General features: G+C 39.1%; 1 protein-coding gene across 3 annotated transcripts in view; it reads left to right on the plus strand.

Moving 5' to 3' along the window:
- The window catches only part of GAD1 (glutamate decarboxylase 1), a 40,705-nt gene that overhangs the window by 12,849 nt on the left and 11,375 nt on the right, over positions 1–16,481 (plus strand). For 2 of the 3 annotated variants that reach the window (XM_037523518.2, XM_037523519.2), the window contains 7 exons: positions 4,348–4,438; positions 10,941–11,053; positions 12,166–12,281; positions 12,364–12,443; positions 12,669–12,723; positions 14,017–14,133; positions 15,269–15,333. In XM_037523518.2, the coding sequence (XP_037379415.1) occupies positions 4,348–4,438; positions 10,941–11,053; positions 12,166–12,281; positions 12,364–12,443; positions 12,669–12,723; positions 14,017–14,133; positions 15,269–15,333 (637 nt within the window). Of the gene's footprint in view, positions 1–4,347; positions 4,439–9,546; positions 9,737–10,940; positions 11,054–12,165; positions 12,282–12,363; positions 12,444–12,668; positions 12,724–14,016; positions 14,134–15,268; positions 15,334–16,481 lie in introns of those variants that run through there. The other variant, XM_037523520.2, reaches the window with a different exon arrangement.

Consider the following 16,481-nt stretch of genomic DNA (forward strand, 5'->3'; position numbering starts at 1 on the left):
AAGAATCAGGCCCATTTCCCTCCCTGTCTGTATTAGTTTTCTAGAGCCTCTGTAACAAATTACCATGACTTAAAACAACATAAATATATTATCTGATAGTTCTGGAGGTTTGAAGTTTGAAATCAAGGTGTCTGCAGGGCTATGCTCTCTTTGAAGACTCTTGGGGAGTGTCCATCCTTGCCTCTTCAGCGTCTGGTGGCTGTGGGCATTCCTCTGCATTCTTGGCTTGTAGATGCTTCACTCCCATCTTTGCCTTCACCTCCACTGGTATTCTCCATGGATGTGTACCCAAATTTCTCTCTTCTTATAAAGCATATTAGTCTTTGGACTAGGACCCACCCACAACATCTTCTACCGGCAAAGCCTAACAGTTTATCTGTCTGTCTGTCTGTCTGTCTGTCTGTCTGTCTCTCTCTCTCCCCCCCTCCCCTCAACCTCTGCAGTTTAGACACTCTGACTCACTGAATCCTATTTCCAATATGGAGCCCTTGAGGATGGTGTCCTGCCTCCTTTTCATGTCTCTCTAATCAGCAATTCTGGCCAAAGTGGAAACTTTCCAATTGCCTCACATTCAAGGACTTTTTGAATCTGTCTAGCTGTTTCTAAGTCTAGGAGTGAAACATTTTCCCCCCTCCCACCTATCATTCCCTACTCTAGCCTATCTTTCCTTAAGCAGACAGATCTGTAGGAATGGGCAGTTCATGGCAACTTCCACCACAGGGGAGCCCCTGAAGACAACTGGTAGCCCCATTTTTCTTTTATCACTCTCCCTCTCATTTATTTTGCTGATCAGTCTTCTTAGTCATTTGAGGATAGGTTTAAGGCCAAGACCAGGGAGGTTGTAGTGATAGAGCTGAATAAAGTAAAATATTATAATGAAAGAATGAGGCTGGCCAAAGAAGCATTCTTAAATAAGGAATCCCAAACAGCTTTTGTGGTCTGCTTGCACTGCTAAGATAAGTGAAGCTTCCTTGAATAACTGAGATGGAGAAGACTGAATTATACTACAAAGTCTGTGCTTGGTTTGTAAAGAAAAGCACTCTCATCAATTTAGTTACATCTCACCTTGGTCTGGTGGCTAAACTATTTCTGATGGAGATCCAAGGTAGTGTTATTTGACTGAATAAAAAGAGTCAAATTATCCATGTATGTATTAGTTTGGCTTGCTTTGGTGCGATGCTTTTTATTTTGTCGGTTTATACTTTCTCATTGATATCAATGCTTGGATAACATAATGAATTGGGTTTGAATAGTGAAAATATACTGATCTGGGTATAGACTGTAAATGAATGATGACATTTGGAAATTTCTCTACAAATTAACAAAAGACATCTAAAAAAGGAACCAGTGTAAATAGTCTTCATGAACAGAGACAGGACCAGTCATCCTTCAGTCACATCAGACCTCTCTACTTTCTTAGATTTTCTTTGTTCAAACTTTTTATTATGGAAAATTTCAAACCTATACAAGTAGAACAGTATGGTGAACACTTGACAACAAACACTGAGCTTCAACTATTATTTTTTTAAACTTTTTAAAAAATTTTTTAAAGATTTTTATTTATTCAAGAACTGGGGTACAGGCCAGAGGTGAGGGAGAGTGAGAGGATTCACCAGAGACAGAGTGGGGAGCAGATCAGGCAGACGGACTGAAAACACTGCTGAGGGAAGCAGTGGGCGCAACAGGAGAGGTCTGCCGCACCATGTGGGTATCTCCCTGGCCCACCGGGAATCGAACCTGTGCTGCAGAGGCTGCAGACAGCTTCACAGTGCTCCACTCAACCCACTGCACCACCTGGGAGGCCTTAAATTGTTTTTATATTTTAAGGATTTATTTTTATTTATTTATATGTTATATCATTGTTATTTTTTAACAATGTTTGCTTTCTTTTCTCAGGTGTAGTCCCCATAGAATGCCCACCACCAATTCACCCGTGCACCATCACCATAGTCCCCTGTGTTCCTTCCTCCCTTATTACGATTCAACTATTATTGATGCCTGCCAATTTTGTTTCACCAGTACCCAAACCTCTGCCCTGATTTCTATATTATTTAGAAATAGATCCCTGAAAATATTGTTCATCCATGGATATTCTTCATCCTCAAGAGCTTTAAAAAAAATTTAACCACTGCAATATCATTGTTATAACCAAAACCACAAAATTTATTGTTCCTTAATATAAAACACTCAGTCACTGCCCAAATTTGCAGTTGTCTCATGAATGTCCTGAATGTTTTATCTTATTTTGTAACAATTCATTTGAGCCCAGATCCAAATAACTCCCTCATGTTGAAGTTGCTTGATCTGTCTCTTAATCAGTAGATTCCTGGTTTCATCTCCTTTTGTTCCTTGAAGTTTATTTGTTGGGATACTTAAAAAAAAAAACCTCATTTCTCCCCTTACCTGATTCTATATGTTGCTCAACACCACATCTATCATCTGTTATTTTCATTTAATATAAAGAGTTGAAATTGAAATTTAAAGTTGGCTATTTTTTTTACTGGACAAATTGATATTATTTTTAAAAGATTTATTTATTTATGCATACAAGAGCTGGGGTACAGGCCAGAAGTGTGGGGGCTGAGAGGATTCACCAGAGACAGAGTGGGGAACAGAACAGACAGACTGACTGAAGTACATTGCTGAGGGGAGCAGCAGGTGAGTCAGGAGAGGTCTGTTGCGCCATGTGGGTATCTCCCTGGCTGGCCGGGGATCGAACTCACGCTGCAGAGGCTGTGAATTGCTTCATAGTGTGGTGCTTAACCCCTTGCGCCACCAGGGAGGCCCTGATATAAGATTTTTGAGCCATAAGGCTATAGCCATAAGATAAAAATAAAGTTTTGGGCAAGTTTGTGTCCTTTATATTTTAATGGAAAGATAATTACGGTTTCACTTTGAGGGCATAAGTGTTAGTTTGTCCATCTTTTGTTTCTGCCACTGTGTGTAGTTTTGCTACATTGTCAAATAGTGTGATTATTTATGATTCAATTGTCTTGAAATGTATGTTGTTAAAAATTTTCAAATGGGTATTGCAAATATTTTAATGGAGTGCAACAAAATTAGTTCTATTTGCAGGAGATCCCATAGATTCTGATGGCATTGAACAAAGTAAAGTAAAATGAACTAGTTTAAGTTCTTTAGAGTGATATACATGGATCGTGGAGTCTAGCCTCATCCTTACACTAAGCTTACTATTTTATTCTTTCAGTTTTTCTAAATATCAGTATTATATTTTGAGAACTTTGGAGATGCAGGGATGGGTATATTCTAATATAAGAAGTCACAATTTGAATTTCTGAATGTGTCCCCAAAACATCTAGAAAAGAATAGGCATTCTCAGGGAGGGAAGGTAGATTAGGAACATTCAAATACTAGCTCTCTGATGTCTGATGGTTATTTCAGAGGCAAAGACAATTTTCACTGGAATCAGTAGTCAGCATATCTTTCTAACACTAGTTTTTCTGTCACATACCCATAGATAATCTATTGCATTGACTGCTTTGTGACAGCCAAGCCAAGCTTGCTGATGTGGTGTTGAGTTTTACTCTGAACACCAAGTTGGCAAAAACTTGGCAACAATCCTGAGTTTGATGAGAACAAAGCCTATTAAAGCATATTTTGTATTTCAAATGGATATATAGTATATATATATATATATATATATATATATATATATATATATCATTCACTCAATGAGTGACTGAGGCTGTGTCTGCCCAATGTGTACAGAGGAGATGCCCCATCATATCAGCAATAAGTTTAGATTAGCAGTCACCTGACCATATGTGGGCAAAACACACCACAGCTTGATGGTATATTTGAAACCAAGACCCAGAGAGTGATGGCAAGTCTTTGGCTTCAGAACTGGCACTTACCCCAACATGGTTTAGTCTACAGAGACACAAACCCTCTCTGAGGTCTGTAGCCTTTCCTGCATCAGTAAACCTTGATTTTGGGATAAGTTCATGGGATATTAAGTTAAAAGCTCAAAGATTTATGGAGAAAATCAGGACCACCACAATCAGATTTATGATTAAAAATAAATGCAACAGAGGAGTTCATCTGGAATCAGCAAATAAAATACTGGAAAAATTATTACTTTTATGACACTGGATTTTTTAAAATTTGAAATATATGCTTTAGAAACACCTAGTTTTGGGGGGCATTATTAATACTACAGGTTGGTATAGAATGGGTCAACCTGTCCTTCCTTCTCCAATATCTGTGGGCAGCCCTATTAAGAGGTCACTGGGGTAAAAGACCCATCAATGTGGTCAAACTTTTGTTTGAAGATATCTTTAAAAATCTGCATTTGCCTTGATGCTTACCTGCTGCTCATCTCCCTAGGTCATCCTCGATTTTTCAATCAACTCTCCACGGGACTAGATATCATTGGGTTAGCTGGTGAATGGCTGACATCAACAGCCAATACCAACATGTAAGTCCCACATATTGTTTTCATGTACACATCCATGCTATATGATTATGATTTGTTGCTTTAAAAGTCCAATTCCAGTGGTTCTGTAATAAATATATAACAATTGGCCAAATCATCTTTTCTCTTAAAAGCATTTTGGTTCTATCACAATTTGATTTAATTGTAGATACTTGATATGATAAACTGTATTTTAACTGAATAATGCAACTTCTAAGAGCATGATCATGAGAAATTATAATTCTAGCATTCAAAATGTATTGTGAAATTTTAATGTATCTTAAGAGGTCATTTTAGAGTATGATCTTGGTTCATTTTCCCATCCATACATCAGTCTTTATCATTTAGGTCAACTTTCCTTTATAATTAATGTTACCATAAAGCCACAAACTAATTTGATGATTTTATTGCTTAACAAAAAGTTTCAAAATAAAATTCAGCTAGTAGTCAAATGTTGTTTATTTCTATCAAAACAACTGACTTTTTTCTGAATTTGACAATTTTCCATACTTGTTTGAGTAGGCAGAGCCTATTTGTTTCTAAGTTGTATATTAATATGAAAGTGACTTTAAGGTCCTGGGTTTTGGGGGTGATGCTTATTCTACCTAAAGCAGTCTGATCACCTCATGGCTTCCTCTACATGCATGTGCCTTCTTTGGAGACATCAAGTTGAAGAAGGGTCATCATAGCCTGCTGAGAACTCTTTTCTGTCAACACTATGTTTTTCCACTATCTATATACCCAGACAATGGCCCCACATTCCATTGAAGTGTCCAGGTGGAAATAATGAAACAAGTGTCTCACAATGATTTAAAAATAATTATATAAGAGTTAGATAGTTTTATTCACTGTGGAAATACTTAAAATAGTCATCCGCTTTTTAAGTTCATGGTAATGTAGATTTGAAAAATGAATTTAGCTGAAAGGAAGATATGATTTAAAATGAGAAATTCTGTTTGACATGTAGAATGTAAGTTATTAAAGTTCAAGGTATTCTATTTTTCTTAAATTGCTACCAGTCACAGAATCTGAATGGGCATTTTAAAATTATATATTGATTTGTGTATGTTCCAAAACTGCTTAATGCTGTGAACTCTCAGGATCCTTAACTACATTCAGAGAAGTTTCTATTAATTAAGGATTCTTGCTTGGTTTGCTAATTTAAAATAATAACACAAATTTAAAAAATTAAGCATGACAAGTGGAGCCTTTAGTGCTAAAAGGCACTGAAGACTAAATTGATTGAAAGCAAAAATGGTTTACATGCTCCCTGCTTACAAGTCATCGTTAATTTCACACTGTGTCCATGTTGGCCAACTGAGACTTCAAGGGGCCTAGAGGAATTTGGGTCAAAGATACAATTGCTTGTATGATCTTCTCAAACAAATCGTGCCCCCCATTTGCAACCTTTATTGTATTATGATTCATGAGATAAAAGTGTATCAGCAAGTATAGACAGCATAATATACTAATTATAACTTGGAAAAAGACAATAATATATCTCATACTGAGGAACAATTTTAGTTGCAAAGTAAATTAAAAAAAAACACTGGAAAATAAGTGAAAACAATAAAGTAAGACACATGTCCATTAAAGTCCAAGTACCCATATTAATATAGGCACTGAATTCACCCAGATCATTAAGTATGTAAACAAACAGTTTCAATCTCCCAATATATATAGCCCAATCTCAGGGTAAATGAAAGGAACTCACCCCTTGGAACCATTTATGACCAGAGTCTCCTAAAGGGCTTTTCTTTCATCAGAGAGATCTCACAAATTCTTCTTTTTTGTGTGTTCTTAAAATCAAACTCTCTTACTTCCCTTACCTCAGCTCAGCTATGAAACATTAAAATATATCCCAGCATCTGAGGTCAAGGCCAGTCCAACTAAATGGCAGACAGTAATTGCAGCTGTGCTGAACAGTGGATATTTATAAAATATGATCTGATTGCAGCAGATCGATAGAGAAGGTTATTTAAAATAGTGAAATAGTTCCTGTCACTTCTAGGCATTGTCTGAAGAAGTAATAAGTATTATCTAGAAATTGCTATGAGTCAGTTCCCCTGCAAGATCATGAAATGTGGCCGCACAGTCAGGAGTTTATGCATAAATTTACTCCCTTGTGAAGGTCCTTCTCCTTGGACAGTGTTCAAAATAAGTGTAGGAAAGAATGGGAAAACGATCTCTCTTTGGTGGTGTAGGATATCTTTAGTGATAAGCTATACTTTTATTGAATTTGAGAGGCATTGGTAATAGAGAATAATCAAAGTTCTCAGAAGTCTTTAAAAAAAAAAAAAACACTATCCAGTATCTTAATTGAAGTGCAAAATATAAGGTATCTGAATGTCAGAACATTTATGTTTGTGGTTTTACACCTGCCTGTGCATGCAGTTTTGAGATACATTCTTCCAAGCAAGGACCAGGGACAAGCCAAAGAAAATTTCACAAATGTGTAGTTGTCCATGGCACCTATTTTTTTTTTCCAAAACAGGTTCACCAAACACAGCTGTGCAGGTCAGGCAGCGCCCACTACAGCCTATTCTCACACACCTGATAACAATACTGCTCTTATGGCAAGATCTCTCACAGCCCTTTGCTATGAGGTTATGATTTCAAGTATCTAGCACTTCATTTGCATAGAAATTACACAGGAGAAATTTCCTATGGGAGTTATTGGTCACTTTATACTATTCGGCAGGTTGATAGAGAAGAGCCTGCAGGAAGCAGTTCTTGTTCATCATAGAAAAGCAGCTGTGATGTGAAGGACTTGGAATCTGACTCTGGACTGCACTAACTTTTTAAAGCAAATCACTGAATTTTTCTGAATCTCAGTTTCTTCTTCAGGAAAATGGCGATAATAATGTCCATCCTATAGAGTGGTTCTGAAGACTGAAAAAAGAGACTAGTCTTAAGTGTCCATTGTATGCAAGGTGCAGTGCATACACTCAGGAAAGGCAGCCACCCCACAGGTCACTGGTGCCATTCAGGACCCCTCTCTCCAGCACTCTGGGTCTTTTGTTTCTGTCGCTCATCATCTCAGGACCACAGAGGTGTTCACTAAGCTCCCCTCAGGTGCATTATCTTTTAAGGTGAAGATGGGCCGCCAGCCATGTCTGTAAGAAGAGGAAATCTTAGTGTCAAGACAGTCAACATAGATTATTTTTCTCACTAAAGAAGTCCCCGGTTTGGCAGTCACCCAGGATCCAGGTTCCTTGTGCCTTTCCAAGGCTGTAGCCCCTGGCTCTGATCCTCAAAGTACTCTCATAGTGCTGACTAGCTGCTAGAGTTCTAGACATCACTTCTGCATTCTAGAACTCGGGAAGGAGTGAGTGACAGGAAGAGAGATAAGAAGGAAGAAGGAAGGGAAAGAGGTAAAGAAGAACAGGAGGAAGGGCAAAGGGAGATACATTCCTTCTTTCTAAGAAATCTCAGAAGCTTTACATGATATTCTCTGTAGTATCTCTTAAGCCAAATTTTGTCCCCAGCCTCACCTAGGGAAGTTAGAAACTGTAGTCTTCGATATAGGTGAATTGCAACTCCAAATAAAATTGAATCAAACAAGGGAAAATTGATATTGGTTAGCAACTAGCAGACTCTGTCCCAAGAGAAATACAGCTTCTTATCAATTTGCCTTAGTTAAGACTAAATCCCACTGAGAAGATGAGTTGAATCACTGAAAAGAGCTGACTCATTACCCTACTCAGAATATAGAAAGTCTCAGTTCTCCCGATTAGTGTCACTATGAATGTTGCCATCCTACTGCTCTAAATCCTTACTTCTAATACCTGTTCTTATGTTTCAGTCCTGAGTTTTATACAGTCTTAGTTTTTGGTCTTTGATTCATAAATGTTATCTTGTATTCTAACTTTAGCATCTAGCCAGATCCTTCTGAATCCATATTTGATCTCGACTGGTTTATCAGCTTCCCTCTGCCATCTGGGGAAGGGGTACCTAACCTGTCTGCAAGAGGAGAACCTCCTATAGTTACATACAAGATGATGTAGATATCTTCATTTTTCTCTTGGAGAGAAGGACCTAGCTTCCTAGGATTCCCAAGGAGTCTATGATCCCAATTAAGTTAAGAACCATCACTCTAGGTGAACTTCAGACTTTCAGTACGTGCTGGATGCAGGCTAACTCCCAGTTGTAAACATGGTCAAGGATGGGAAGGCAGCATCAGAAGAGGTATCAGAGACCCCATGTTAGTGCATTTGTCAGGCCTGACTGAGGATTAACAGCCATGACCAATCCATCAGTTTCCAGGAGAGGATGTCAGGACTAAGGTCCTGCATCATGATAAACTTGGTGCTCACTGTGGGATGACTGGTCTTTCAGATCCAGGCTGGGACTGTCAAACAGGATGCAACTAAGGCCAAGAACCAGGCAGTAGATTCAGGCTAGTAAGCTTCCTCCTCAAGATTAAAAATGGTGCCTTATAACATCTTTGTCTCCTTGGTATGTAAGAGGCCAACTGGCAGATAGTAGTCCTTCAATAAATATATTTGCTGAATGGAACTGAAAGAAAAGTTTAGGAATTAGGTATTTGGCACAGATAAGAATTTGAAATAGTTGAGGTCAGATGATAAAACTCTCTAGACTCTTCTTCCTAATCCTGAGATTCATGGCTATGTTCCTTGTCCATTGGTAGGAGGACTTATTCATACAAACCTGGGCCCTACATTGATTAAAATCATGCGAAGAACCAGCCCCCTGGCCTTCAATTCCACCCTGTCTCCCTTCTCCCATGTAGTTCCTACTTGGTTATCTAACACTGACTTAGCTCCAGCTCAGCTTTCAACCAATCCTTGATAATGTTCCCATTTTATGGTGTATTTCTCCATTTGTCCTTTGCTTTCTCCTGGAGACTTTTCTCATTTGGTGTAGTAAGAGTCCAACACACAAAACTGCCATTATCTCTTCCCATGCAAATATTTTTGCCATTCCAATGTTTCCAAAAATCAGTGGCACACATGTTCAGATTTTGTGCCCCAAAAGTCATATAACACAAATATTCAAGAACGGATGGAAGCACATCATGAGTTTGCCTCTTGGTACACTCAACAGCACAGGCTAAACCAGGAACCCTTCTCTTCTTCTTCCTTTATCAGGCCATCAGACATGAGGGAGTGTTGGTTGCTACGGTGATGGGGCTCAGAGCAGAACCAAAGCATGATTGTGACCTCCAGAGGTGATGGTAACTTAACACATGGTTTCCAAGGGTCTCCTTCCTACATTTTAAGGGTCCTTCCAAACAAAGTGGACATATTTGTTTTTGGAAACAAAATCCGTCTACCAACAGATATATCCTGACAATCTTCCAGGATATTTTTGTCCTCTTCTACCATCATATGATTAATTTGATTGCTTTTTTCTCCATGATTAAAGTTACAGTGATTTCACCTGTGTCTTATATATAATTATTTTCTCATCCTTGCAAATAGCTTTTCTAAATCATTAAGCCTACAAGAGTTCCCACTAGTCTTCAGCATTGACATTCAGCCCAAACACCTAACCAGTGATGAAGTTTTCCCATATGACTTGGCTGAGTCAATCTAGGCATCTCTCTTCTGTGAGCATGGTCTGAGCTGAGCCTACTGACTAATGCTTAAGAAGACCAAGCAAAAATAAGAAAGATAAGGAGTCTCAGAGTCAGTAGATATCTTTTTTGTTTTCTGTGGATGGACGATCTTTGGTTTCTCTTATGCCCTGTACCTAGTACCATGGTCTTGTTTCAATGACTCGTCCACTAGACTGTGCCTCTGTTTTGAATTGCTTTGAGAAGAGCATGGCTTGTTATTTTTAAATCAGCTTGCTAGAAGTCAAGCTAACCTGCTAGGATATCTGATGCCCAGAGTTAGCTGTGTATACCAGTTGACCATCTTCTTGTTATTTATAATTGGTAATTAGAAAATCATCACTTTTAATTATTCTTGACAGATATTGACATTAGAGAATTATAGAACCAAAGCTGTCCTTGGGGATTATCAGAAGAAAAACCATGTAGATAATTATATTGAGATCTTTAAAACCTAGGTCAATATTTCCAATTATCTTCACAGTTAGCTTTTAGATGTTTACATTGTTTTCAAGACAGACACTGGCTCTGGGTTTTATAGATTCCACAAGTATAAAATTAGTTGTCAGGTTTTTTTTTTTAAATGTTGCAAATCAATTTTATGTAGAACTTAGAATACTTTTTTTCGTAATTAATATTTGCGTCATCCTACAATTGTAGAGGTGAATTTTCGTTCCTTTTTCTCTGGATGGACAACACCTAAGACATTCCATTCAGATGAGAATCTATTTGTTGATGAGAAATCAAAGAATAGGCACTTCTACCACCTCTCTGCATAATACAGGCTGGTTTCTACATTTTATGATTGGTAACTTAATACATTTCCAGGAATTGAATTATTTCAGTTGTTTTGAACATCTCTATTCCCCAAATAATTGGTTTGACTTCTTTATTTTCATTCTTTTTTTTTTTTTACTCCCTTCCCAGGTTTACATATGAAATTGCCCCCGTTTTTGTCCTCATGGAGCAGATAACACTTAAGAAGATGAGAGAGATAGTTGGATGGTCAAGTAAAGATGGTGATGGGATATTTTCCCCTGGTATGTTTCTGTTTCCTTTCCCTGACTTTTCAAGGTTTGAAGAATGGAGTCTCGATATCCTTAAAACACTAAGCAGAAAGTGGGTTTGGGGAAGACTAATGACCTAAAATTATTTTTTTCAATAAACTCCTGACTTCCTGTCACTGTCAGGATGAAGGTTAGCAAGAATGCTACTTTTATTTGTAGTTTTTAAGACTGCCCAAACCTATACCAAATGAAAAAAGCTGTGTCCAAATCATGCTAAACAAATCCATTCAATAAATAGCTTTTTGATTAAACTGAGATCAGTGAGTCAAAAGTAGTATATGAATGATCTAGTTCAGCCAAAATAGTATATTTACTTTCAATCTCCTGTCCTATGTAGCTACAATAAAAATCTTTAGAATAAGGACAGACAGTCTTGAGGAAAGGAAAGAGTTTTGGATGGTGTCAGAGACAGTAAGAATATATACAGGGGAGTGAAGTAAATTCCTACAAATGTGCCTATTTAATTGTAAGGTAATTGATGCAAAAGTAATGAGTTTGTGTTCGCCAGACATACTGGAGAGTTACTTCAGTTCTCCTTGCAACTTTATTTAAGTAAACATGAGTTTGCTTTAATTGAATAAACTTAGAGCTCTCCTAAATGACTCAATAACTCAGTTGAACTGTTCTTTGAGGAGAGTATCCAGCCAATGTCACTATTTCCTTCTGTAGGCCCCATTACTCTCTCTCTCGCTGTCTTTCTGACTCACAGAACAGATTCATCTTTGTTCAGTAAATAGACTGAGCAGAAAGTAGAAGCAGCAAGGTTATAACTCACCTATCTCTTTGCAGCCATGAGTGCTACCAGCTCTTATATTTCTGTCTAGGATTCAAGTGGGATGGCCCTGTTATGAGTGAATCACCTCCAGCCAGATTTCCTTGGTGGTTTTGATAATAAGTGTGACTACTTGTATTCCCAAGGCAAAGGGTCCCCAGGGAAGCCCTGACAATAAGCAGCAGAACCCACCAAAATATTCTCCTTCCCCTTTCTGACCTCTCTTCTGTGTGGAGACACCAGGTCAGTCTTTGTTGTCATAAACACTAATGAAGGAGCCACAACACTTCGGAATGTGTCTTCTTGCTGATAGGGGGAGCCATATCCAACATGTACAGCATCATGGCAGCTCGCTACAAGTACTTCCCAGAAGTTAAGACCAAGGGCATGGCGGCTGTGCCCAAACTTGTCCTCTTCACATCAGAACACGTGAGTTGTTCCTCTTGCTTTTATACTGTGGTATTTTCCAAAGGACTGTCTGACTTCTAACCTAAGCCACTGTTTGTTGCAGAGTCACTATTCCATAAAGAAGGCTGGGGCAGCTCTTGGCTTTGGAACCGACAATGTGATTTTGATAAAGTGCAATGAAAGGTAGGCAAGGGAGAGTTGAATATTAGGTTCTTGATGTATTAAATGTGTTCATCTGTTAAATTTGTTTTATTGTGCTTAAGGACTGACTCAGTACAGTGTGCCAAGCTGCTAATGGTCTGTTGAAAATATCCGATTAAATTACTTTTTGCTGCTGCTGAAGTTTTTTTTCATGTGCAGTCTCACTGATTCTTCATTCTAATTTCTCTCCTTTTATAATAATTACAGGGGGAAGATAATTCCAGCTGATTTGGAGGCAAAAATTCTTGAAGCCAAACAAAAGGTATGTACTCTCTGACTCTGCTGCCTCTAAACTTTGGTAAAAACAAATTTTTAAAAATTCCTTCATTCTTCCTTAGACAATAATCATCTTTGATAATGTAATAGATAATTTTATTGTGTTTCTCAAATTCTGTTCTCAGGTATTTGCTTACTTCCAACTTATGAGCTGACTCTAAAGCTATGTTGTTACAACATCAATTTTTTTGAAAAAAAAAAAAGAAAAGAAAAAGTTATTAAACCACTTGTCCTACCTTCATTGTGCCAAGTGATTAGTTTGATGTACTTCAATAAGTCCACTGCTGGAACATCATGAAGATGTAGTTTAATTGAGCTTTTTACTTGTTACTTCCTAGGTATAATTCCATTTTAACAAATACAATTTAGCTGAGGATTCTGTAGCAAAGTGCTTGCATGCCCTGGCAGATGGCCCATAATACTTGGTGAATTCAGCCACAATAAATTTTACAGAACAAAAAAAAAGTCATAGAACAGATGTATCCACAAGGCACTGCCAGGTAACTGTCAGGCCATTTACCAACTCTGTTGTTTGGGTTACATTCATATACCTCCCTCTCTAACTGTAGCTGTTTTCTGGGGTCTCATTTGAGAAGGTGGATGGAGCTGTCTCTAGGGCTAAACAAGGAAGGATCAGATGAAGAGCCAAGTTTCAACAAAACCTAGGGCTCATAGACCTTCCTAAGCCCCATCTTTGCCCTACCACTCCACTTCCCCGTTTATTTCTTGTTCAGTTCAAAGTTTGACCATAGCCACTATTAGTGATATAGTATACAGAGCTGTTCTAAATAACCAAATCATATTCTACTACATTTAGTTTACTTAGAACAATGTGGCTTCTAAACATTCAATGTCCGCATGCTATTCAGAGCTCCCTGCCCATCCTGCTAAACCCTTATTATTACTCTTTCCTGCTTTATGTTTTGCCATAGAACGTATCAGTATAAACCTGCTTATTTAATTTTGTTATTTAATTTTATTTATTGTCTGTCACTCTCCCCACTAGAATGTAAACTCCCCAAGGTCAGAAACATCTTTTGTGCTAACTGCTGTATTCCTAGCATCTACAGTAGAGCTGGTACATAAACATCACTCAAAAAAATTTATTGACTGAATGAATGAATGAGTGAATGAACTAATAAAGCATATTCCCAGATGATAGTGTCTAGTACCACACTAGCTTAGCTGATATATTAGAAATAAATGCTACTGCAATTCTACTTCATGTGGGAAGGGGAAAGGTTAAAAGACATATCAACCCATGTCTCTTTCTTTATAGGGCTATGTTCCTCTTTATGTCAATGCAACTGCTGGCACAACTGTTTATGGCGCTTTTGACCCAATACAGGAGATTGCAGATATATGTGAGAAATATAACCTTTGGCTGCATGTTGATGTAAGTGCTATAACTCACAGAGTGCCCATCCTTTCTGGGGGAGGGGCTTTGCTTTATGATTTACCTCAGTCTTTTCCCAATGCCCCTGCCAGCCCTCTCTCCACATCACATTAATTCCTCCTCTTCTCTGGCCCCCAGGTGGGGATCTATAGTGAGTGCCACAGACTCATCCAGTTCCTTACTGGCTAGTTGCCATTTTCTGGGTTCATCCTAGAATATGTCTCTGTCACCTTCTCAGATGGCTTTTGTCTGTATAAATGGCTGCAAAATGAAATATAACTGATTTCAGAGGTGGGAAAATGTATAGAAGATACATTTTATAGGTACAATGTATAGAATGTGGTCCATGAATCTGGACACTTAGCTGCTGCCTTTAGTCCAGCCAGCTGTGACACTTTCCTTAAAAATGTGTATTTGGTACATGTGGAAAAAAAAGGCAAAATATGGAAGGTATTATCAACTAAGAGCTTTAGTCCCAAATTTCCCCAGGAACACAAAAGGTGCATTTTCACATGTATGACTGGGTGTATTTTTTCCTTTCTCTATATTTTCTGAATTTAATTTCTCTTAAGTGGACAGTGGGGTAGTCTGCCCTGCTACTGAGCAAAAGATTAACAAAGGCTGTCCTGTGTCGCATGGCATTCTGAGGTATTTAGGAGACATGCATCAAGGCACCCACAAAAATGGTCTTGCTGTTGGGGACCACCAACTTGGCAGACTGGCTGTTTTCTGAGATTTTCAGGAGCCCTTAGAATTCTACCCTCAGAAGATGCAGAGGACAGCATCAGCCCTCTGTGTGGCTTCCAGAGCCCCCTGGGGGGGACTCTTGGAGTGTCTGACTTTCCACAGCAGGTATTTGGGTCTTGGTACTACAAGCTTAGACCTGCGTTCCCTGTATCACTCATGCAACTACTCTGATGTTAACTTGGAGGAACTTTATAAGATGAATAAGCACAATTGATGGATGATTAGAGCTGTCACTGATTGGACAATCAGTGTTGGGTTCCTTTTTTCAGACAAACTTATGATTTTCACCTTTTATATTCCCTCTCATGTTTTACTAGTGTGGAATGATTGATTTGGAATTCTTAAATGTCACTGCTCCCCTCCCTGTCCTTTTTATCTGTCATTACAGGCTGCCTGGGGTGGTGGGCTGCTCATGTCCAGGAAGCACCGCCATAAACTCAGTGGCATAGAAAGGTAAGGCCGCCTTCCATTCAGGCCATCCAACCTGTTGTACCCACTCCCTCCTGCCCTGATAATCAATGCCTTATTTCAATCTGTCTGCGCTCACTTTACATTTCATTCAATAGATGTTTATTGAGCATTTATTGCATGCTAGGCACTGGGAAGTCAAACATAATTTATTTCCCAGTCTGGAGAGCCTTCAGTAAGTTCATAATTTAGAAAGAGAGAAAGATGAGTTACCAGTCACAATTCAGCATGGTAAGTGCAAAAAGAAAGGTGATGGCAAGGTATCCAGGTAGGAGAGAAGAGAATCTTACCGGTCCAGGGATTTTTTTTTTTTTTTTTTAAAGATTTATTATATAAGCACTGGGTACAGTCAGAAGCGCGGGAGGGTGAGAGAATTCACCAGAGCCAGAGCGGGAGCAGAGCAGCAGGACGAAGTACACTGCTGAGGGAAGCAGGCAGGAGAGGTCTGCGCGCCATGTGGGACTGAGCAGGATCGAACAGGCGCTGCAGAGGCTGCAGCTTCGCAGCCAGCGCTGGCTGCGCCACCAGGGGAGGCCGGGAGATTTATTTATATAAGCACTGGGTACAGTCAGAAGCGCGGGAGGGTGAGAGAATTCACCAGAGCCAGAGCAGGGAGCAGAGCAGGAAGAAGGACCGAAGTACACTGCTGAGAGGAGCAGTGGGTGGCAGGAGAGGTCTGCACGCCATGTGGGACCCTCCTCTGGTGGCCGGGGAGCAGCCGGGGGTCGAACCTGTGCTGCAGAGGCCGCAGGCGGCTTCGCAACCCAGCGCTCAACCACTGCGCCACCGGGGAGGCCCATTACCAGTCCACGGATTTGGAAGCTAAATTAGAGTTTACCAGGGCAGAGGAAGGGGTACTGATTCATTTCCTTCTTCTTACTAAGCTTACTGGTGGGAAAAGTGTTGGACACTCAGCTCACCTAACTTGTTATTTTCTTGTTCATTACTCAAGAACAGTGGGGAGTCTAAGCATAATGTGATTTTGACCTGATTCCTAAATGTTGATCTAAAATGAACTCACATTGATTCATTTAGCAAAAATTTATTGAGCACCTATCATGAGCCAGCAGACATGGGTATGAATGCTTGTTATCTGTCTTCAGTCTAGCCATCTATGGCTCTTTTCTTAAAAA

Source organism: Talpa occidentalis, unplaced genomic scaffold (assembly GCF_014898055.3).
Source record: "Talpa occidentalis isolate TD23 unplaced genomic scaffold, MPIMG_talOcc4v2.1 talOcc4.3, whole genome shotgun sequence".
Lineage (NCBI taxonomy): Eukaryota > Metazoa > Chordata > Mammalia > Eulipotyphla > Talpidae > Talpa > Talpa occidentalis.